This window comes from Rhinatrema bivittatum, chromosome 1, assembly GCF_901001135.1.
Source record: "Rhinatrema bivittatum chromosome 1, aRhiBiv1.1, whole genome shotgun sequence".
In the NCBI taxonomy this organism is placed as follows: Eukaryota; Metazoa; Chordata; class Amphibia; order Gymnophiona; family Rhinatrematidae; genus Rhinatrema; species Rhinatrema bivittatum.
The window spans coordinates 533,870,812-533,894,990 of record NC_042615.1 but is presented as its reverse complement, the minus strand read 5'-3'; the positions used below and the strand labels follow the sequence as shown (position 1 = coordinate 533,894,990).

General features: G+C 43.7%; 1 protein-coding gene across 3 annotated transcripts in view; it reads right to left on the bottom strand.

Moving 5' to 3' along the window:
• Positions 1-953: 953 nt before the first annotated feature.
• The window catches only part of MLANA (melan-A), a 97,073-nt gene continuing 73,847 nt past the window's right edge, over positions 954-24,179 (bottom strand). For all 3 annotated transcript variants that reach the window (XM_029613915.1, XM_029613934.1, XM_029613925.1), the window contains exons 3-5: positions 16,954-17,050; positions 13,411-13,527; positions 954-1,137 (exon numbers count right to left, since the gene is read on the bottom strand). In XM_029613915.1, the coding sequence (XP_029469775.1) occupies positions 1,069-1,137; positions 13,411-13,527; positions 16,954-17,050 (283 nt within the window). In that variant the 3' untranslated portion in view covers positions 954-1,068. The remainder of the gene's footprint in view (positions 1,138-13,410; positions 13,528-16,953; positions 17,051-24,179) is intronic.

Here is a 24,179-nt window from a genome sequence, read left to right as displayed (position 1 = left end):
GCATTAAGATTGTGCTCACCCCTGCAAATTTAATGGGGCAGATATGCCAGCAGATAGTAGGTAGTGCTCTTTTGTTGTGGCACATCTTGAGAGGAGGGACCAGTTCAGTTCCAGCATCCTCAGTAGGGGGTGCCTCCTATTCCCATACCTAGGTGTGCCTTGAAGGCAAATCCAGACCTGGGGAAAATAGGAAGGAGAGAACTCAGAAAAGGACCACGAGGAGGCTCAAAGGCTGGTTATCCTTTGGGAAGCTCAAGGACAGAAGATCAGGGTAGGAGATAGTGGACTCAGAGGAGGGGAAAGAGGCTCCAAGACTGGGGATTGGAGGGAGTAGCAGGAAGAGGACTCAGGAAGGGGCCAGGGGAAGAAGGGAGAAGAGGAAGAAGAAGATTCGGGGAAGATGATCTGTGTCCTCTCAAGTTTCTGTCCTGGACCCAGCATCTCTAACACCAGCCTGAGCCCCTAAGTAACTTAAATAGGACGGCAAAGCAGTTTTGTAATCTGCTAATCTTCCAGTTGGCAAGCCTGCAGTTCTCATTTTGATCTATACCAATAAACAATAGATGGGGCATGAGAGAGCCGGGGCTAGTACAGGGGAAACAAATTGTAGAAAGTACTTTTTCACTTGGCACATGATCAAGTTGTGGCATTTGCCAGAGGATGTGGTCAAGGCAACTAGCATAGCAGGGTTTAAAAGAGATTTGGACAAGTTCCTGGAGGAAAAGTTAATAAAACATTATTAGCCAGGCAGACTAAAGAAAGCTATTGCTATACTTAAGACTGAGCAACAGGAAATAGATCTACTTTTTGGGATCTGCCAGGTACTTGCGACTTGGACTGGCCACAGGATACTGAGCTTGATGGACCTTGCTCTGACCCAGCATGGCATTTCTTATGTTCTTAATAATGTGTTACCAGATTTAGTAAATAAACCAGTATGTGGAAAAAAAAACCCCAGAAAGCAAAAAGACACACTTTATGGAAATGAACCTTTACAGCTATATTGTATTATTGAGGGCAGGGATATGAAAAGCATCATTTCATGTAGTTTTGAGACTGAAACCAAGGTCATGGGGAATAAGGAGGAGGCACCGATCCAGCAGCAATTTTATTATACGCTGGTGGAGCATCAGGAATCTGTGGGAATTAAACAAACAAACAAAAAAGTTATCAGTGTATCAATTATATGCACATAACCACTACTGCAGAAATAGTGCCTTATTTTTCTATCCCTTTAATTCTCTTATTCCTTCCCTAGAAAAAGTTACTCCACATCTTTCCTTTTCCCACCCAATGAGCATACCTGGGACCTCTCAGGATTTCACCCTGAGCCTCGAGGAATTTGAATCAATTGCAGGGTCTCAGGGAAACACTAGAAAGCTCAGGGCCTCTGTAAAAAGCTCAGCCAATCCCCTTCCTCAGTAAGCCCAAAGAAAACAGGAGAATTGGGGTGACTGTGGAGTAGAGCAAGCAGCATGTGGGGAGAAACTGGAGAGGGGCTGCCATATACACACAAAACTCAGTCTGCAACTGTGATTCCAGGATTTGGGACTCACTCAGCTAAGGGTAGAGTGAGGATGCAAAGTCAGGGAGCTGAGACTTATAAGGGGAGGGAGCAAAGAGAATGCTGAGGTGAGAGAGAGACGAAGGGGAGGTATGCTGGGTCATCTCAGAAGGAGGAACTGATACATATTATTCCATTCCTTCCCCCACCCTCTGCTAATCAGCAGCAATCTCAGTCAGGGTGACCACAACTCAAAAGTTCCCAGGTATGCTAATGAGTCATCTTTCACAACAGCTGAAATATGGGCAGGGCATATTATAACAATGAGCAGACAAAATGCAGGCTATGAACTGTCTGGATTACTTAGCTAACAGGGTAAGAAGTCATTCTATCCCATTTAGTTTTGACCAAAACTAGGATTGCCAACTGTCCTGATTTTTTTTTCTAAACTGTACAAAATTTTAAGTACTTTAAGGAAAAAAAAAAAGAGCAGGTTAAATGTTTGGAAATTTCTTGATTTAAGCTTCCAGTTGCAGCTTAGCATCTGATCTTCCCCTGTGATTATACAATACAGTATGTACTTCAGTACTCTTAAGGCCAATATTCAGAAAAACAGAGCAGATATCAGGGAAATTCATCAGGGGCCTATTGCTGCTGGTCAAGCTTGCAAGGCCCTGCAGTAGCCCTACCCCTCGCACAGCTTTCCATAGGATAAAACATCCTGCTGAATATACATGAAAAAAGTTAGCTGGGAAATTGTTTCTCAGACAACTCTAAAACCTAATCAGATATGTCTGAAAATAACCGGTTAGGTTAAATATTGGCAACTGCCATCAGTGCCACATGTTCATATGTGCTGGAGCATTGCCGCTGCTCCTATGCTTCTATTCAGGCCTGCACCGAGGAGCTGGGTGCCACCACAACAGTAGCAGCAATACACCTCTAGATAGGATTTTAGACAGTGCTGGGGAGGAGCCGGCAGTCATGGTACATGTGGGCACCAACAACATAGGAAACTGTGGGAGGGAGGTTCTGCAAGCCAAATTTAGGCTCTTAGGTAGAAAGCTTAAATCCAGAACCTCCAGGGTACCATTCTCTGAAATGCTCCCTATTCCACGCGCAGGTCACCAGAGGCAGGCAGAGCTCCAGAGTCTCAATGCATGGATGAGATGATGGTGCAAGGAAAAGGGATTCAGCATTGTAAGGAATTGGGGAAACTTTTTGGGAAGGGGGGAGTCTTTTCTGAAGGGATGGGCTCCACCTTAACCAGGGTGGAACCAGACTGCTGGCGCTAGCTTTTAAACTAGAACAAAGGGGAAAGCAGACAGTTGCTCAGCAGCGCATGGTTCGGAGAAAGGTATCTTCAAAGGATACTAATGATGCATTAGAATTAGGGCATCCCGACAGTGAGGTTCCAACAATAAGAAAAGTAGTCCAAGTGCCTGTAACTAAAAACTCACCTGAGCTTAAAAATTCTAATTTATCCCTATCAATTAAAAAGCAGAATGAAAATACAAACAAAAAACAAACTTTGAAATGTTTGTATGCTAATGCCAGAAGTGTAAGAAGTAAGATGGGAGAATTAGAATGTAAAGCAGTGAATGATGACATAGACTTAATTGGCATCTCAGAGTTTTATGGTTTTGAGGTGTTGGAGTGGATTCTTGGGTACTGCGGTGATGGCCACTCCCACGGGGAGGAGCCCCGTGAGGAACCGCAGTACTAGGCCAGACTCGAGGCATGCAACCACAGAAGATTTGTCTTTATTATACAGCTGAATGATACCACTGAAGGTAGCAGTAGTGAGGTGATCCAGTAGTAGCAGTCCAGGGACCCTTGGCAGAGGAGACCGAGACCCGTCTCACAATGGTAGATGTTAGCAGCACACCGTAGTATAAGGAGTTCCGGATGCAGGTTCCCAGTGCTGAGCTGTAGATGAGACAGACTGATAAAGGTTAGATTACTCACTAAGTTGGTAGCTGTATTGATGGAGATCCCAGCAGGCAGAAGTAGTAGGATTGCAGGCACCAAGGCAGGGAGAGCAGGTCCTTGAGGAGCGAGTACCTGGTATCCCAGATAGGCACCTGAAAGAAAGCAAAGGGCCCCCAAGGAGCGGGTACCCAGGTTAGATGAATAACCCAAAGGGCAGAGAGAGCTTCCAGCGGCAGCATGGAAGCGGCAGAGTAGCTCAGACCGGAGGCATTCCAATCCTTGCTAACTGAAATTGTTAACAAACAAAGGGCAGGCTAAACACCCGGATGGCGTGATGTCACTCGAGGGGGATGCCCCCGAAGTTCCTGCCATGACGTGGATAAAGCCGTGAGTGGCATGCGCGCGCACTCCCTAGGAGGCCCTCAGGAGAAACATGGCGGATATCCTTGCCATTGCCGTTCCGTGGACACCGGAGAGAGCGGCATGAAGACACAGTGGCAGCCATCTTCCCAAGGCTAGCAGAGAGAGCAGGAAGGAAGGTGAGGCACAGAGGGCAAAGTCATCTGAGACCGACGGACGCAACAGAGAGACATGGTGGAAGGAGGATAACCAATGGGACAATGCTATCCCAGTGTACAAATTATATCGCAATGACAGGAGCATCTGGGATGCAGGGTGGCGCTTTATGTCCGGGATGGCATAGAGTCCAATACGATAAAGATCCTGCATGAGACTAAATGTGCAGTCGAATCTTTATGGGTAGAAATCCCTTGTGTGTTGGGGAAGAGTATAGTGATAGGAGTATCTACCATTCACCTGGCCAAGATGGTGAAATGATAAGAGAAATTAGGGAAACTAACCAAATTGGTAGTGCAGTGATAATGGGATATTTCAGTTGCCCCGATTTTGACTGGGCAAATGTATCATTGGGACATGCTAGAGAGATAAAGTTCCTGGATGGAATAAAGTACAGTTTTTTGGAGCAATTGGTTCAGGAACCGACGAGAGAGGGAGCAATTTTAGATCTAATTCTCAGTGGAACACAGGATTTGGTGAGAGAGGTAACGGTGGAGGGGCCGCTTGGCAATAGTGATCATAATATGATTAAATTTGAATTAATGACTGGAAGGGGACAGTAAGCAAATCCACGGCTCTAGTGCTAAACTTTAAAAAGGGAAACTTTGATAAATTGAGAAAAATAGTTAGAAAAAAACTGAAAGGAGCAACTACAAAGGTAAAAAGTGTGCAAGAGGCATGGACATTGTTAAAAAAAAAAAAAAAAAAAAACCATCCTAGAAGCACAGTCCAGATGTATTCCACACATTAACGGGCCGATACAGAAAAACCCGCGGGAGAGCCGGTGAGCACCCGCTCTCCCGGCGCATGCCCAGGCCACTCTCCTGGGCGCGCGATTCAGAAAAAAAATGTAAATGAGGGCCCGTGGTAAAAGGAGACGCTAGGGACACTAGCGTGTCTCTAGCACCTCCTGGCTGGCAGCAGGTTCGAGAACAGATGCCAGTAAAATTGAGCGTCCATCTTCCAGGCCATGGGCAGATTTTTTATTTTTTTATTTTTTTTTTGGCCTCCGACTTAATATTGCTATAATATTAAGTTGGAGAGTGTACAGAAAAGCAGTTTTTTCTGCTTTTCTGTAAACTTTCTCAGTGCTGGCCGAAATTAACACCCTCCTTTGGCAGGCGTTAATTTCTGAAAGTAAAATGTGCGGCTTTGCTGCACATTTTAGTTTCTGTATCGTGTGGGAATGACTAATAGGCCCATCAACATGCATTTGCATGTTTCAGGTGCTATTAGTTTCGAAGGGGGGGGGGGGGGGTTTGGCCGTGCGTTTTCCACGCACTATTACCCCTTACTGTATAAGGGGTAAAAATAGCGTGTTGAAAACATGCGGCCAAACGCGGGCTAACAGTGCGCTCAGCCTGAGCGCACTTTACTGCATCGGCCCGTTTGAAAGGTGGAAAGAAGGCAAAACGATTACCGGCATGGTTAAAAGGTGAGGTGAAAGAGGCTATTTTAGCCAAAAGATCTTCATTCAAAAATTGGAAGAAGGATCCAACAGAAGAAAATAGGATAAAGCATAAGCGTTGGCAAGTTAAATATAAGACATTGATTAAGACAGGCTAAGAGAGAATTTGAAAAGAAGTTGGCCGTAAAGGCAAAAACGCACAGTAAAAACTTTAAAAAATATATCCAAAGCAGAAAACCTGTGAGGGAGTCAGTTGGACCATTAGATGATCTAGGAGTTAAAGGGGCACTTAGAGAAGATAAGGCCATTGTGGAAAGATTAAACAATTTCTTTGCTTCTGTGTTTACTGAAGAGGATGTTGGGGAGGTACCTGTATTGGAGAAGGTTTTCATGGGTAATGATTCAGATGGAATGAACCAAATTACGGTGAGCCTAGAAGATGTGGTAGGCCTGATTGACAAACTGAAGAGTAATAAATCACCTGGACCAGATGGTATATACCCAGGGTTCTGAAGGAACTCAGAAATAAATTTCAGATCCATTAGTAAAAATTTGTAATCTATCATTAAAATCATCCATTGTACCTGAAGACTGGAGGCTGGCTAATGTGAACCCAATATTTAAAAAGGGCTCCAGAGGCAATCCAGGAAACTACAGACCAGTTAGCCTGACTTCAGTGCCAGGAAAAATAGTGGAATGTGTTCTAAAGATCAGAGTCACAGAACATATAGAAAGACATGGTTTAATGGACCAAAGTCAGCATGGCTTTTCCCAAGGCAAGTCTTGCTTCACAAATCTGCTTCACTTTTTTGAAGGGGTTAATAAACATGTAGATAAAGGTGAACCATTAGATGATGTGTATTTGGATTTTCAGAAGGCATTTGACAAAGTTCCTCATGAGAAGCTTCCAGGAAAAGTAAATAGTCATGGGATAGGTGGTGATGTCCTTTTGTAGACTACAAACTGATTAAAAGACAGGAAATAGAGAGTAGGATTAAATGGACAATTTTCTCAGTGGAAGGGGGTGGGCATCAGAGTACCTCAGGGATTTGTACTGGGACCCGTGCTTTTCAATATATTTATAAATGATCTGGAAAGGAACACGATGAGTGAGGTAATCAAATTTGCAGATGATATAAAATTAGTCAGAGCAGTTAAATCACAAGCGGATTTTGATAAATTGCAGGAGGACCTTGTGAGACTGGAAAATTGGGCATCCAAATGGCAGATGAAATTTAATGTGGATAAGTCCAAAATAACCCATGCTATAGTTACATGATGTTAGGTTCCAAATTAGGAGCTACTACCCAGGAAAGAGATCTAGGCGTCATAGTGGATAATACATTGAAATTGTTGGTTCAGTGTACTGTGGCAGTCAAAAAAGCAAACAGAATGTTAAGAATTATTAGATGCTTTTTTGGCATGGAACCCAATTGCCAATATGGGCTCTTCAGTCTGTGCGCACAGGGCCATTGTAGCTAAAACTTGCCGCGTGTTCGTGAGCATATAGCTTTTCTGCACAAACCCTACCTGATTAGATCGAATCAAGGAAGCCAATGGAAGTCAATGGAAGCCAACCTATCTCCAAAATCTTGTCTAACAATTTCTGATCAACATTTAATAAAGATATAGGTCAATATGATGCTCGGGATTGTGGGTCCTTCCCCGGCTTGGGGATAAGAGTTATGTGATCCATATTACTATCCTCCGGATAAGCACTCGTTTCAATCAGGGCATTAAAGGTACTGGTAAGTGGCCCTACCAAAGTGTCAAGCAAGGTTTTATAATACTCTGCTGTGAAGCCATCAGGGCCAGGGGCCTTATAATGCTTCGCCTGCCAAATGACCCATCGAGTCTCTACCTCTGTAATCGGCTGGTTCAATTGGGCTTGCTGTTCAAGTGTCACTTGCGGTATATCAATCTTATCAATAAACTGTTGACAAGACACTGGGTCCCAATGTTCGGCAGTGTAATAATCCCGGAATGTCTTTAAGATTGTGGGGGTGTCAGTTACCAACTGGCCCATCGGGGATTTCAATGTAGCCACATAGCTAGATGCTCACTGCGCTCTAATTAGATTAGCCAAGATTCTACCTGATTTAATGCCCAACTGAAACAGCTTGTGTTGGTAAAACAACATGCTCTTCTTCGCCTGCTGGTGCAATACGGAATTTATAGCACTCTGTAAAGATAAGTAAACCTCCCTATGGGATGGAAAATTATCCTATATTAGTGTTCGCTTAATGCATTGTAGCTGAAAGCTTAAGGTAAGAATTAATTTGTCTATCATTTTCCTCCAATGGGTGACATAAGAAATAATTCCCCCCCCCCCCCCCCCCGCATAACCGTTTTCGAGGAGTACCAGTAAAGCACTGGGTCCGCCCTATGCTGTTCATTATGGAGAGTGTACTCCTTCCACTTAGCCTGAAGGTGTTCCCGGAAACCCATATCTTCTCCTAAATAGTAAGTGTACCACCATGTCAAAGAAACAGGGGTCGTGGCTGACCAGGTCAAATCCACCCAAACCAGGGCATGATCGGAGAGTATTATGTCATCTATTCCCGCATCTGTAAGTTTAGAGAACAGGCAAGTACTTATCAGTAGGTAGTCCAAGCGAGACTGAGTTGCATGGGCACGTGAAAAGTACATAAAGTCTCTCGCCGTGGGGTTTAGCGTGTGTCATGCATCTACAAGGTCTAGCTCACGTTCTAGGAAAGAAATATATTTACTCCAAGGACCCCGACCTTGTCCCAACACACCATCTCTATCCATCTGGGGGACTTTAATGGTATTGAAATCACCCCCCATGATAATACTGTGGTCCATATAAGGCACCAGCTGATCATGCACCACCTGAAAAAAATCCGCACAAGGGTTATTGCACAACATTACCATGGTCTGAAATATTTCAGCCACTAATATGAGGTACCGGCCCATGGGATCCTTAAGTTCATGCTTTACGGAAAGAGGCAATCGCTTATGGATCAAGATGGCTACACCAGCGGACTATGTAGTGGCAGAGGCAAAGTGCACGGCACCCACCCAGTTAAGACACAGCTTCCCATGCTCCAAGTCTGACATGTTAAAAATGGATGTAAATGTTATAAAATGGGTGTACATGTGTGCGTGCTCTGCGTGCACGTTTTAAAATCTACCCCAAAATATATCACCTTGCACATGTCCACATTAAATTTCATCTGTCATTTGGATGCCCAATCTTCCACCCTCACAAGGTTCTCCTGCAATTTATCACAATCTATTTATGATTTAACTACTATGCATAATTTTGTGTCATCTGCAAATTTGATCCCCTCACTCATCATACCTCTTTCCAGATCATTTATAAAATATATTAAAAAGCACCAGTCCAAGTACAGATTCCTGAGGCACTCCACTGTTTACTTTTTTCCACTGTGAAAACAGACCATTTAATCCTACTCTGTGTTTCATGTCTTTTAACCAATTTGTAATCCACAAAAAGTCGTTGCCTCCTAGCCCTTGACTTTTTAGTTTTCTTAGAAGCCTCTAATGAGGAACTTTGTCAAATGCCTTCTGAAAATCCAAATATACCACATATTTTCCACATATTTATTCACCCCTTCAAAAAAATAGTAGATTTGTGAGGCAAAACTTCCCTTGGGTAAATCTATGTTGGCTGTATCCCTTTAAATCATGTCTATCCTTATGTTCTGTGATTATATTCTTTCTAATAGTTTCCATTATTTTTCCTGGCATTGAAATCAGGCTAACCGGTCTATAGTTTCCTGGATCATCTCTGGAGCCCTTTTTATATATTGGGGTTACATTGGCCACCTTCCAGTCTTCAGGTCAATGGATGATTTTAAAGATTGGTTACAGATTACTTGTAATAGGTCTGAAATTTCATTTTTTAGTTATTTCAAAACCCTGAAATGTATACTGTCTGCTCTAGGTGATTGGCTACTCTTCAGTTTGTCAATCTGGCCTACTACATCTTCCAGGTTCACCATGATTTGGTTCAGTTCATCTGAACCGTCACCCTTGAAACTGAATCCAGAATCGGTATCCTCCGAACATCATACTGAAGCAAAGAATTAATTTAATCTTTCCGCAAGGGCCTTATCTTTCCTCAGTACCTCTCTAACCCCTCGATCATCTAATGCAGTGGTTCTCAACCTTTTTTCGGCCGGGACACACCTGACAGATGGTTCTCACATGCGTGACACACTGAACATGTGACCATCACAGGGCTAAAGTACATGCATGGGTAATGCCCTAGTTCTGCTCTGCATTCACAGGAACCCCCTTGACCCCCAACAATGGATGCAGAGCAGAACTAGGGCATTACTCTGTACAAGTCACCATAAAAAAAAAAGATATTCTGGTTCGGATGACATCTCAGTAAAAGCAAAACAAACTCCATTTACTACCAGGCACAATAGCCTTCCTTATGAAAAGACAGTAATTTACCACTGATGCATATCCTATTGAGAAAACACAACAAATAAAAGTCATACAAATGCCTACATGCTGGTAAAATACCTCACCTTGTCACACACAGAACTGGCCTTTACTAAGTACAGAAAGACCACCCATTATAAATATGGAGACAGATCCTGAATGGAAAACCAAAAAAAGCCACTCTGCATGCAGTGCAAGCCTGGAGAAATGGAAAGAGAAATATAGCACCTAACACAGTCCCAGGATCTGCAATATGCACAGAAACTAAGCCGCACAAAGTTACACCTGTATTATGGAACACATAACAACCCTATCTATGAAATCGCAACACTACAAATATTTAACCAGGCCCTAAACACTAATACACCTCCTATTAGAAAAACAGAACAAGCCAAGCTGCTATAGATCCCCCACACAGAAATAATTGTAAAGCTATATTAATAAATGTTACAAAACAGCTGATGAATAGAATAATGTCAAACAATTAAAACTCATAAAAATTAAAAATTTTCCAAATATCAATAAAATATTTCAAAACAGCAGACACATCACATAATACTCAATAATTAAAATGGCAGTCAATCAAGAAAAATAAACTTAAAATGCCACCTTTATTTACCCTCTCCATCAACTCTCCTACTCCTTTCCCTTGAAACCACATACCAGGAGCAGCAACGGTTGCTGAATCTCTGTCCTCACGGTCCTCTTCTTTAGGGCCCACAACCAGTCACTCACAGACACACACACACACACACACATACACCCCAATTAAACTCTACGGCCAGTCTCTGTCTCTCACACACACCCCAGTCACCTCCCTGCTCAGTCTCTGTCTCTCACACACACCCCAGTCACCACCCTGCCTAGTCTCTGTCTCTCATACACACCCCAGTCACCTCCCTGCCCCATCTCTCTCTCTTCTCTCTCACACACCCCAGTCACCTTCCTGCCCAGTCTCTGTCTCTCACACACACCCCAGTCACCTCCATGCCCAGGCTCTCTCTCTTCTCTCACACACATTTTGCTTAGAGCCCCAGTGCTGTGTTCCCCCTTTAATTTCGCAGTGGCAGATTGCCCAGTGCTGCTGCTGCCTTCTCAGCGCACTGAAGCAGCAAACATTTATTTTAGAAAAATATGCCACAGCACTCAGGCCTTTCTTCTGGCTGTCTGGATATCCCTAGGCTCCCACGTCCCCCTATTTGCCTGCTTTTACAGCCGCTGGGAGCTCCAATTGCCCCATCTGTAAGCAGCATAGGCCACGTTTACTTTAATTGCGGCTCTGCCACACTCACTGTTGCATGGGGGGGAATCCCCGGAGCAAACGGCTTCTTCGTGCTTGCGACTCACTGCCGCTTTGGGGAATCCCTACTCTATCGTGGTTCCCTGCCGCTTTGGAAGTGGGAAATCCTGGCGTGGCTGGCCTCTTTTCTTTGTGGCTCGCTACTGTATTTAATTTCACTTCCAGCTCATGGCGGCCTTGCTTCGACAGGGTCAGGCTTCTTCACCACCATGGGCCTGGACACTGCCACTCCTCCCAGCCCCCCTCAAATCTCCCCACCCCGGGCTATGAGATGCCCCCCTTCTTCCTGCCCCGTGGGCCAATGGGAAACCTCCTTCCTTCTTCTGATTGGCCCGCAGGGGCAGGAAGAAGGGAGGAGGCTTCCCATTGGCCCGCGGGGGTAGGAAGAAGGGAGGAGGCTTCCCATTGGCCAGCAGAGGCAGGAAAAAGGTAAAGGGAAGTATAACTGGGGCTGTGGGACACCGGGAGCCGCAACACACCAGCTGGTGCTTGGCGACACATTGGTGTGTCGTGACACACCAGTTGAGAATCGCTGATCTAATGGTCCAGCTCACTCCCTTCCAGGTTTCCTGCTTTGGATATATTTAAAAAAGATTTTATTATGAGTTTTTGCCTCTACGGCCAACTTCTTTTCAAATGCTCTTTTAGCCTGTCTTATCAATGTTTTACATTTAACTTGCCAATGCTTATGCGTTTTCCTATTTTCTTCAGATGGATCCTTCTTCCAAATCTTTCAGCTAAAATAGCCTTTTTCCCTTACCTTTTAACCATACTGGCAATTATTTGGCCTTCCTTCCACCTTTCTTAATGCATGGAATACATCTGGACTGCACTTCTTAGATGGTATTTTTTAACAATGTCAATGCCTATTGTACACTCTTAACGTTTTGTAGTTGCACCTTTCAATTTTTTCTAACTATTATTCTCATTTTATCAAAGTTTCTCTTTTGAAAGTTTAGTGCTAGAGCTGTGGATCTACTTATTGTCTCTCTTCCAGTCATTAATTCAAATTTGATCATGTTATGATCACTATTGCTAGGCGGCCGCCACCACCACCATTACCTCTCTCACCAAATCCTGCACACTACTCAGAATTATATCTAAATTAGCTCCCCTGTTCATCGGTTCCTGAACCAATTGCTCCATAAATCTGTCATTTATTCTACCCAGGAACTTTATTTCTCTAGCATATCCTGGTGTTACATTTACCCAGTCAATACTGGGGTAATTGAACTCTCCCATTATTACTGCACTACCAATTTGGTTAGCTTCCCTAATTTCTCTTAGCATGTCATCATCTGTCTTATCATTTTGTCCAGGTGGATGGTAGTATATTCATATCGCTATACTCTTTCCTGACACATATGGAATTTCTACCCATAAAGATTCTATTATGCATTTAGTCTTTTGCAGGATCCTTATCCTGTTGTAGTCCATGCCATTCTGGACATAAAGCACCACCCCTCCCACCAAGTTGCTCCTCCCTATCATTGCGATATAATTTGCACCCTGGTATGGCACTATCCCATTGGTTATCCTCTTTCCAAGTCTATCTAATCATTCACTGCTATACATTCTAACTCTTCCATCTTTCTTCTTAGACTTCTGGCCATTGGCATACAGACATTTCAAAGTCTGTTTTTTATTTGTATTAACAGCCGGCTTTTCAAACTCCAAGCCTTTACCTACCTTTTGGCTAGCTTTTTTAATAAACATACAAACTCTAATCTTTTACCTACCTTTTGGCTTGCTTTTTCTTTTTTTTTTTTTAAACAAGCACAAACACACACCAAAGAATATACGCCAATACTTTACCTCTCCCCAAAACTTTTTAAGTTCTAAAATTTCCCAAAGCAATACTTACCAATCCTCTTCAGCCACTAGCAAAATGATCCTCTCCTCTCAGGGCTCCCACTGAATTTAAGCTTATCTTCCTCCCACAGGGAGCACTGGACCACTCAGAACTGCTGCAAGTAGGGTCAAATCCTTAATTGTGTGCCTTTGGGTCCATTATCTTGGTTTTATCCCATTCAGGGGTTATACTTTTATTTTCCTTTCACTCATTTGCTTCTTCCTTCCTTTCCCACAACTCCGTCCAATGATCTTCCCACCTTGCCTCCTGGCTCACCCCCATCTACAGTTTCTACCTTTACCCCTCTCTATAACCCATCCTGTTGTGGATGGGCTAGTTGGCCTTTACCAGTTGTCATCTACTATTTATTATTAACATGAGCTAAGATTTGAACTCACCACAGGCTCAGGGTTCAGGTTGCTGAACTCGTGCAATGGCACTTTTATGTCCACTGGTGCTGCTTGCTCACGATAGTTTCCCATTAGGGATCTGACTGTGGCAGGACCAAAATAATTCTGTCAACACAACAAAAAACCAATACGCATATTACAATTTGTTTTAGGAGGCTACATACAACTATCTCTTGCATTCTCTCATCCTCCCTCAGTTCTTTCTCATCCTTTCTACCCCTTTCTTCCAACTTTCGCACCCCGGCTCTTGCATCCCTCTACCAATCCCAAACCCAACTCTTTTGCACCCTTCTACACCTCAGACTCTCACATACTCCATCCACTCACCCCCACCTCCTTGTCCCTAGGGTTCTCACAGACCTCTTCTATTCCAGCTCATCTCTGGTCCTGGCCCTCTTACACCTGCTGTGGAACATATGGCAGCAGGCTCAGATAAGCAGCATAGGCAAGTACCTAGAGTACCACATTTTTGCACCAAATACCTAGGCTGAAGAGGAACCTGTTCCCTGCCCCTTACTTCTTGACTGCGCAGCACTTCAAAAAGGTGCTACAGTGGCACTCTGGCCACCCCCCCATAATCTGTGCTCTTTGCAGTTGCAGGGAGAGACATCACCCCCTTTCTCCCCCCATCCCTGCCATTCTCCAGCCCTGCCTATGGGTACCAAACTCTTAAATCTGGCCCTGCATGTCAATGAGGACCATGTAGATGAAAAGATGCCAGACAGCACAAATTTGCATTTCTGTCATCAATTAAAATAGCACTCACCGCTCCCTGCAGCTCCAGCATTGCTTCCTCTTCACCCAGCTTTCTCACTTCCAGCATTCTCCTCTTCCTTGCCCATTTCCCCCACTTCAAATATTCATCCCTCTTCACTCATCTTCCAAATGCATTTGTCCCATCTATATCTCACCCCTTTCAGTATTCAACTGCTCACCCTTCTCAAATATCACTCACAGCCTGTCTGCCCGCTGCAGGATGGTGGCTCAATCCTGCTGCTCTCCCTGCTGCAGTGCAAAGTCCAAAGTCCCAGAATCTACACAGCGACTCCCCCTTGTATCCCCCACAACAGACAGCACTTGCTGGAGACAGAAGCAAGAGTAGCTGAAGAGAGCACAGCAGACCTTCTGCGCTCCCCTTTATGTACTGGCTCTTCTTTTCTGTTGGCAGCATATGCACTTCAGTTCAGCATAGATCACAGGGGAAGGAAAGGAAGCAAGAAAAATAGCAGAGCTGTTTGGGGCAGTTCCTCCTGCCTCCATTTCTAGCTGCTGTGGTCTTGCTGCCTGTAAGCAGTGAGAGAGAGGCAAGCAACAGGCAGGGCTTTATAGCGTCCCAAGGTTCTCAAGTTGCCAGCAAGTAACGTCTATTCAGATTTTTCAACAGCACCACATTCAGGATACTGTCTAATAGAACCTGAGCCCTGGTTGTGTCGATGTCTAGTGACACCGGTGCCCTGGATCTCAAACCAGTTTAAGTTCCACGTGTTTCAAGTTAGAAAGACATGGTTTAATGAAACAAAGTCAGCATGGATTTACCCAAGGGAAGTCTTGCCTAACAAATCTGCTTCATTTTTTTTGAAGGGGTTAATAAACATGTGGATAAAGGTGAATCTGTAAATGTAGTGTATTTGGATTTTCAGAAGGCGTTTGACAAAGTCCCTCATGAGCGGCTTCTATGAAAACTAAAAAGTCATGGGATATGAGGCGATGTCCTTTCGAGGATTACAAACTGGTTAAAAGACAGGAAACAGAGAGTAGGATTAAATGGGCAATTTTCTCAGTGGAAAAGGGTAAACAGTGGAGTGCCTCAGGGATCTGTACTTGGACTGGTGCTTTTCCATATATATATATATATATATATATATATATATATATGATCTGGAAAAGAATACGAGTGAGGTTATCAAATTTGCAGATGACACAAAATTATTCAGAGTAGTTAAATCACAAGCGGACTGTGATACATTACAGGAGGACCTTGCAAGACTGGAAGATTGGGCATCCAAATGGCAGATGAAATTTAATGTGGACAAGTGCAAGGTGTTGCATATAGGGAAAAATAATCCTTGCTGTAGTTACACAATGGTAGGTTCCATATTAGGAGCTACCACCCAGGAAAAAGATCTAGGCATCATAGTGGATAATACTTTAAAATCGTCGGCTCAGTGTGCTGCAGCAGTCAAAAAAGCAAATAGAATGTTAGGAATTATTAGGAAGGGAATGGTTAATAAAACGGAAAATGTCATAATGCCTCTATATCGCTCCATGGTGAGACCGCACCTTGAATACTGTGTACAATTCTGGTCGCCGCATCTTAAAAAAGATATAGTTGTGATGGAGAAGGTACATAGAAGGGCAACCAAAATGATAAAGTGGATGGAACAGCTTCCCTATGAGGAAAGGCTGAAGAGGTTAGGGCTGTTCAGCTTGGAGAAGAGACGGCTGAGGGGGGACATGATAGAGGTCTTTAACATCATGAGAGGTCTTGAACGAGTAGATGTGACTCGGTTATTTACACTTTCAAATAATAGAAGGACTAGGGGGCAATCCATGAAGTTAGTAAGTAGCACATTTAAGACTAATTGAAGAAAATTCTTTTTCACTCAACGCACAATAAAGCTCTGGAATTTGTTGCCAGAGGATGTTGTTAGTGCAATTAGTATAGCTGGGTTCAAAAAAGGTTTGGATAAGTTCTTGGAGGAGAAGTCCATTAACGGCTATTAATCAAGTTTACTTAGGGAATAGCCACTGCTATTAATTGCATCAGTAGCATGGGATCTTCTTAGTGTTTGGGTAATTGCCAGGTTTTTGTGGCCTGGTTTGGCCTCTGTTGGAAACAGGATGTTGGGCTTGATGGACCCTTGGTCTGACCCAGCATGGCAATTTCTTATGTTCTTATGACCGGTATTTCTCAACCCTCTCCCGGTGACACAAGTATCCAGTGAGGTTTTCAAGATTGTCATAATAAATATGCACGAGAGAGATTTGCATGTACTGGATCTCCAATGTATCCAAATCTATCTCATGTATATTCATTATGGCAATCCTGAAAACTCCACTGGATATGTGTGCCTCCATGAGAAGGTTGGGAAACATGGAGTCTGGTCCTCAAGAACCACAAACAGACCTGGTTTTCAAGATATCCATAATGAATATGCATGAGAGATCTGCATACAGTGGATACAGTGTATGCAAATCTATCTCATGCATATTAATTGTAGGCATCCTGAAAACCAGGCCTCTGCTTGTGGCTCTTGAGAATCTGAGTTGGCCACCCCTGCATTAGAGGATGTCCAGGAATCGGTGAGGTCAACCAGGAAAAATGGAAATGAAGGGGGTGGTTAGAAACCTTTGTGAAGTAATTTTCAGCAGTGCAGCAAATCTGCAGATCTCATTGTACATGGATAAGCTTTTCACTTGGAGGGTGTTAAAAGGTGTTTGCAAAAGCTGAGGTTAGGTCACACCCAGCAGATGTGTTGGTGAAGAAGCCAACTACATGCCAGAAAGTTAGCTGTCCTGTGACCTCCTTACCTGAAGTATGTTATAGCCACTGCGCCTCCTGTAATACCAGCATCCAAAGATCAACAAGACAGCAACCACTACTACAAGGATAGCAATGCCTGCAGCCCTGCAAGAAAGGCAAGGGAGAGAGCAATATTACCTTATTTTTCCTGTTGATACTTCTCCTTATGTACCCAAGCATACTGTTGGTTTTCCCTATTGACCTTGCAGTCACCTGATATGATTATTCCCAGGATTCTCAGGACCAAAAGCACTAACCCCACTGGTAACAGCATCAAATAGTTTGTTATGATCGAGGAGACAAATTACATTGCCTCCCCCCCCCCCCCCCCATCACCACAACTGAAAAATATTCCATAAATATTTCACATATAATAACAAATAAACAATTAATTGTACATTCAGTAAATATGCAATGTTTCCCAACCAATGTGTGTCTTCAAGCCTGATTAGATGTGCCACAGGAATGTCACCACTACCTGATGCTCAGACTCAGGCCACTCTCTGGGCTCTGCTCTCAGCATTTCACAGCAACACCAGTGGTGGCTCTTAAACATGTAGGAGCTTGGACATGTGTAATGATGCATGTCTCTTCTTCCTAGCTACAGCATGAGCCTCGTACTATGGGGCACGGTAAGCTAAGCAAGAACCCTCTTTATTGAGCACACATATTGTAAACAGCACCTCCTCGTCTTCCCTAACCCGAGCTGCCTGAGTCCTTCCAGGCTCTGTCTTATCTCTAGGTTGAGACAGATGGGGAGACCATGCACTGAGCAATGGATGTGACTCTGAGTATTGAGAACAGCAGCAGTGGAGGTGCTCTGGCAGCTACATGCAATGGGCAAGGTAACTAAGATGGCTGGTCCATTGTGACCGGTTCATGTGTGTCTTCACCTCCTCTCTCTCTCTTTGTTTTAAAATTTAGAAGAGAGGCTGGTGAGGCTATCATTGCTTCCTTAGCTCTTCTTTTGACCATATGAGTCTTTTCCATGTCTGCAGAGCCTGCTCAATGAAAGTAGGTGTACCACACAACTTTTTTTTTCATGTGGGTGTGCCTTGGATGTGAAAAAGTTGAGAAACTCTTTTAATATGATATATGTTAAAGGACAGGGTAATTTTCAGTGATTTAGCTATGTAAATAGGCAAATTTTGTCAAGGAAAACTTTTCACCTGTTAGTTTCACAGTTTTAAATAAGAAAGGATTAAAAAAAGGCATCAGAAAAACAATGCAGTGGCTCATGAGCTCAAAAAAGCATTTGATTTCAATCATAGATTTTAAAAAAACCCCAACCTTCATATTATTTTATATTACCTCTATTTTGAGCTTTTTCTTAGTGGAAATTGACACTGTCAAGGAGTGTGAGTCCTTTGTCTCTGATATGATGAGTGCAGCCAGCAGGCAAATCAGCTAGGCCCATGCTGACGGGGCAGACATGCTCAAGCTGGGACTGGAATTGGGCTTCAGTTTTACCAGCCTCTTCCACTGCAGGTTGAGCCCTTGGTTTCAGAGGCCAGCAGGACTTAACTGAGGAACCAGCAAGAGAATGGTCAAGCAAGCGTGTGGACACAGCTGAGGTCAGGGCAGGCAGCAAACAAAAGAGTCTATATCCCAGCAGGGGTCAAGGCAGGTGGCAATCAGGCAACGCCAGAATCAAGGTAAGGGTCAGGTAACCAGCAAGACAGGCAGAGAGGCAAGGGTAGAGAGGATGGAAGAAGGAACCCGGGCTCCTTCTCGAGCGGATAGGATAAGACCAGATGCCTCCTGGAGCAGATCAGATGGAACGGGTTCATCCTGGATCAGATCAGGTGGACCAGGCTCCTCCTGAAGCAGATCAGGTGGTCCAGGCTCCTACTGGGATGGATCAGGTAGACTGGGCGCCTCCTAGGGTGAATCAGATGGCACACAAGCTGGCTCAGTCTGGTACTGAGGCACAGCAGAAACTGCATAGCTTGCAGTGAGGTTATTGCAATAACTGTTCCCTTAGGTAGGAAAGACAACATAGCGTAGCCAGAAAGCATCAGGAGCTACTACGTCTCTCGATGGCTGAACAGAAGTACTTGACCTCTCTGTAGACAGAACTTTGGATTTCATGGGAACAGCAGTCTGAACTGAACTCCTGGCCTGAATTGCAGAAGTATTTAGAGCGGGAGCCCCAGGATTTGCTGTGGCCAGATTTAGAGGAGGTGCTATAGGAAGAAGCTTGGTCTGCATCTTCAGATGAGGAAGAACAGCATCCTGGAATTGATTATGTGGAGCAGGCTCTCTAATTGGGATTACTCTCAAAATCACTGTTACCTTCTTTTTGGCAAGCAGAGGTAGGTTTTGGATTTTACTTACCAAAGCATACTGAGGTGCAGATCTCTGTGCAAAAGGGAAAAATTCAAAACCTGCCCTGGAAGCTGGCAAAAATGTCAGCTTGCCTGAGGCATTCAGAGCAGGGCCAGGGTACAAACGTGGTTTATTCAAAGCTGCATTAACTAGATAGGCACAAGCTACCCTTGTTGTAGTCTAAACATTTTTTCTTATGGCTGGATTAGCAGCTGATTTGGAAGAGGTTAGTGTTCAAATGAAAATGTAAGGATGTCAAGGAACTGGGCTAGAAACGGATGATGGCTTAATAATCTTTAAAGCTCTGCTGTGCTCTGCAAACTTGAGGGTGAACTCTGAAGCTGCTGCAGACCTGGATTCTTCAGCAATCTGTTGGACTGGTGTCTGAGTCACAGGAACTAGTTTTGAATCTCCTGAAATCTGACACAGAGTCAGAAGAATAGAAGGAGTGCTAGATTTGGAAGCAGAATTTACCTTTACAGATACTGGTTTTAAATTGCTTGAGCTGGTTTTCGTTGTGAGTGGATGTGCTGTGGTTTTCAGGGGAGCTGGGCTGGCAACTTTCTGAGCAGCAGATTACATGCTGGCAAACCCTGGTGTGTGTAGCTTGGGAGCAGAAATACTAGCATTTTTAAACACAGATGCTACTTCAGCTTGTAGTTTGCCAGTCTCTATTCGTTCAGAGGCTTGCTGGGCTAGCATCTGTGGCTGGAAAGCCATTTTCAGTGAATCACAGCCAAAACTGGTATCTGTGAACTGAGGGTTTGCAAACCGTCATTCTTTGTATACCCACTTGACATGGGTAGGGAGATGGCATTTTAAACATTCTTTGAAGTTTGGTGGGTTCCAGATCTGGCAACCAGGGCATACATAATAAAGGGCAGCCTCGGTCATTGAGGACTACAGCAGGATGAGATACATTTCTTTCTGGACTCATCAGGCTGGCAAGGAGCCCTGCACCCACTTCTGAGGGGGTGGGGGTAGCTTCTTCAAGCTGTCATGGCTAGAGGTCCTGCTAAGACTGGGGAGTTCCCACAGGGAAGCGCAGACTTCTAGGTAGGGCAGAGCAAGAACAGGACTAGAACAAGCAACAATAAGCAAGAAAGCCCAAACAGGACACAAGGCTGGGCTAGGTGAACCCGAAGGTCGCAAGGTAGGACAGGGAGGCCCAGGAGATTACTGAGTAAGGCAGGAAGGCCTGGAAGGCCACAAGGCAAGGCAGGAGGCCAAGAAAAGCCACAAAACCCAAAAGTGAAGCAAGGATGGCCTGGTCAAGGAGCCAAGGTGACTTGATGAAAAGGCAAGGAGTGAATGGACAGACTGGGTTAAGTAGGGCTGGACTTGCTGCCTCATGGGATCAGCAAGAAGGTGGCTGTGAGTGAGGCTCATTGATGACCCCTGCTGGTGAGGGGAGGCATAGCAGGTGGAATCGTGACAATGTTGTGATTTGTCCTTGTCCACCCATCTATGTAGGCAAAATGAAGAGATTGTTATGAGTTTTTATTTTAGAGCATAAGAGTTGTCTAAAGTCTAGAAGAATGAAGGCTCCAATAGTATCACATTGCATGGGGATGTCATGCTCTTTTATCATTAAAATGTTTTGCGATTGACCACATTAAATATGATATTAGAGGGGGAGATAGAGGTAAAAGACTGATGCAATTAGAACAGAAATTGATCTTCAAGTTAAAAAGTTTGGAACCACAGAATGGTCTGTTTTTCATTAACCAATTAAGAATCAGTGTTGTCGGTCATATTTTGATAGGCTGAATGTTCTTTAAAATCTGTTGCACAGCGAATGCATGAGCGATCGCTTGAAGGAATGCAGGGAGTGCTTTCGCTCGTTTACATTTTTGGAGAAAAAGAAAGAAAAGGCTTCTCCTGACTCAGCTATTGCAAAGAAAAGAGTTGTCCTGAAGCAGCTCTAGCCAAACTATGGCCACCGTTGGCTTTGGTTTCACTTTGGTTATTGCACTCTGCAGCTGAGCTGAAGTTATTGGAGCTGGAAGAAATCAGATGAGTCTTTTTTTCATTTTTAAATTTTATAAATAAGTTTTGTTATTCACAAGTCACATTTTTCACTAAGAAAAAACTCAAAATAATGATGATATAAATAATCTGAAGGTTGGAGATTCTTGACCTATAACTGAAATCAAATGCTTTATTGTGCTTGTGAGCCATTGCATTGCTTTTCTGAAGCTTTTTTTCCTCCTGTCATGTTTAAAATTATGAAACTAAAGCTTACCTGCTTGTCATTTTTGGTATTAAATTTGGTATATTAGTCTGTCTGAAGACTATCCTCCTCAGCCCAGCTAGAATTGTGTGTAGCCTTTCACAAACAATGTACTTATAGTCAGGGCGCAGAGAAGCATCCTCTGAGATGCACTGAGGTCAAAGGAGGAAACCGATGCATGCAGGTTTGATTTTTCAAAACTACATGCATTGTTTTTCTGCTGTTTTGCAGACCATAGAAAAAGCAAGTGCAAATGTCCCAGGCTGCTTTTAACCCATACACCTTGTAAGTAGTTTTCAAAGGGAAACTACATGGGTATGCAGGTACAAAGTACTACCAACCAGAGGAATATTAAGGGGGAGTCAAGGGGGGAGATCTGCCCTGAATGATAACAGGGGGAAGGTGCCATTGTGCCAGGATATACGAGGGACCCATGGCGGCGAAGAATTCCTACTCTCCATCAGAAAAAGTGAGGCCGTGCCATGCTGCCGGCCTTTCCTCAAAGCCGGCGGCAGAAGAAGAGGCCCTGCCATGCCAAGGGTGGCAGAAGAAGAGGCCCTGCCGTGCCACTGGCCTTTCCCTGGAGCTGGCAGCAGATGAAGAGGCCCTGCTCTTCAGCTAGCAGCTGAAGAAGAGGTCCAAAATGTATGTGAGAGAGCAAGAGATTGGCCCTGTGAGAATGAGTGCCTGTGTATGAGAGGGTGAGAGTGAGTGTGCGTGCGTGTATGAAGGTGTGAGTGAGTGTGCGTGTATGAGAGGGTGTGAGTGAGTGTGTGTGCGTGTATGAGAGGATGATTGTGTGTGTGTGTGTGCATGAGAGGGTGTCTGTGGATATGTGTGTCAGTCTGTGAGTGTCTGTGTGGGTTTCTGTGAGAGAGCGCGCCTGTGCCTGCCTGTATTTTTGTGTAAGAGAGGGGTTAAAGTTTTTGCGCTCTCCTCCAATCCACAACAATCTCAGGATGACTAGAAATCTAAATTTCTCAGGTATGGAGAATGAGATATATTTTTTATCCTTGTTAGTTTTAATTATTAGATGTGATATGCTGGTTATTTTGAAATATTTAATTAGTCTTTGGTAATTCTATTCATCATCTGTTTTGATATGTATAATTTTTTTAGTATGGTTTTACTACTCTGATTTATATCTTGATTGTATTGTTTTGAGGAAAAGTGTTGTTCTGCTTTTCCATTATTGCACTGCATACAGAATCTGGCTTGTGGTTTCCAGTTCAGTTTTTGTCTGCATATGTGTGTGTGTGTGTAAGTGTGTGTGTATTAGTGTGTGAGAGAGAGAGAGAGAGAGGAAGCATGTTTGTGTTGTAAGAGAGACACAGAGGAAGTATGTGTGTGTTACACATACACGCTTCCTCTATCTCTTTTTCACACATAAGAAACTGCCATGCTGGGTCAGACCAAGGGCCCATCAAGCCCAGCAACCTGTTTCCAAAAGAGGCCAAACCAGGCCATAAGAACCTGGAAAGTACCCAAACACTAAGAAAATTCCATCCAACTGATGCAATTAATAGCAGTGGCTATTCCCTGAGTAAACTTGATTAATAGCAGTTAATGGACTTCTCCTCCAAGCGGGAGATTTTTTAAATCCTTATTTTAATTATTGGGTGTTATTTGATGTGTCTGCGGTTTTGAAATATTTTATTGATGTTTAGGAAATTTTAAAATTATATATGGGGGGTGCCAAAGGAAGTATCCGCCCTGGGTGCCAAATACTTTAGGTACACCTCTGGTACCAACATACGTTTGCAGCAAAGCAGGCTATTCAAAATCGCCCCTTTAAAACTGTTTCCCAACCCAGTCCTAAATGAAGGCACACCTAATTGATTTTCTGGATAGCCACAATGAATATGCATTAGATAGATTTTCATAAATTAGATACTCAGTTTTTTCAAATCTATCTTGTGCATGTTCATTATGAATATACCAGTTAGGTGTGCCACCTGGACAGAAATGTAAGACATTGTGTTATAAAGTCACATAATCCAAAAATGAAATTAAAACTGTTCCTATACTTTTGCTGTCTGAATTGATTTTCTTGTCATGTCTTTTCTCTGCTTTCTTCTTGACAATCTTTTCCTTGGTCTCCTTTCCATTTTGCCTTTTCTTCTATTTGTGCTATTTTCTCTTTCTCCCTCTACCTGTCTTTCCTTCTTTTTTTTACCTAAAAGATTTCCTCCTACTCCTTTATACTTCCAGCTCAGTGGGAACCAGATGGGATCTGGTGTCATGAGCCTTTGTTTGCAATTACCTGGGAATTTTCCATATTTTTTATCCCTCCCAACTTGCTCTAGTCCAGTCATTGCAGCAACAGTCCTCAAGTGGTCTTGCACCAAGGGCTCCTTCCAGACCTCTGAAATCATGGGCTCTAAATTCAACCACTAGGTGTCACTGTTTCAGTATAACCATGATGTTTTTCCCCTATTGCTGACCCTGGCAGGAGAAGACCTGACTATGTTCCTCCAAATGGCAGTGCACAGCACTGCCACTGAGCCAGCCCTGTCTTTTCTTCTTTCATTTCATTCTTCCCCTCTCTTTTCTGGCTCACTTCCATCACCACCTATTAAGATCTTTCCCACAAATCTTTCATCTCCATCTCTCACCTCTCCAAGTCCCTGTCCCTATATCTTCATCTTGTCCTTTCCCAGTCATCCATATCCT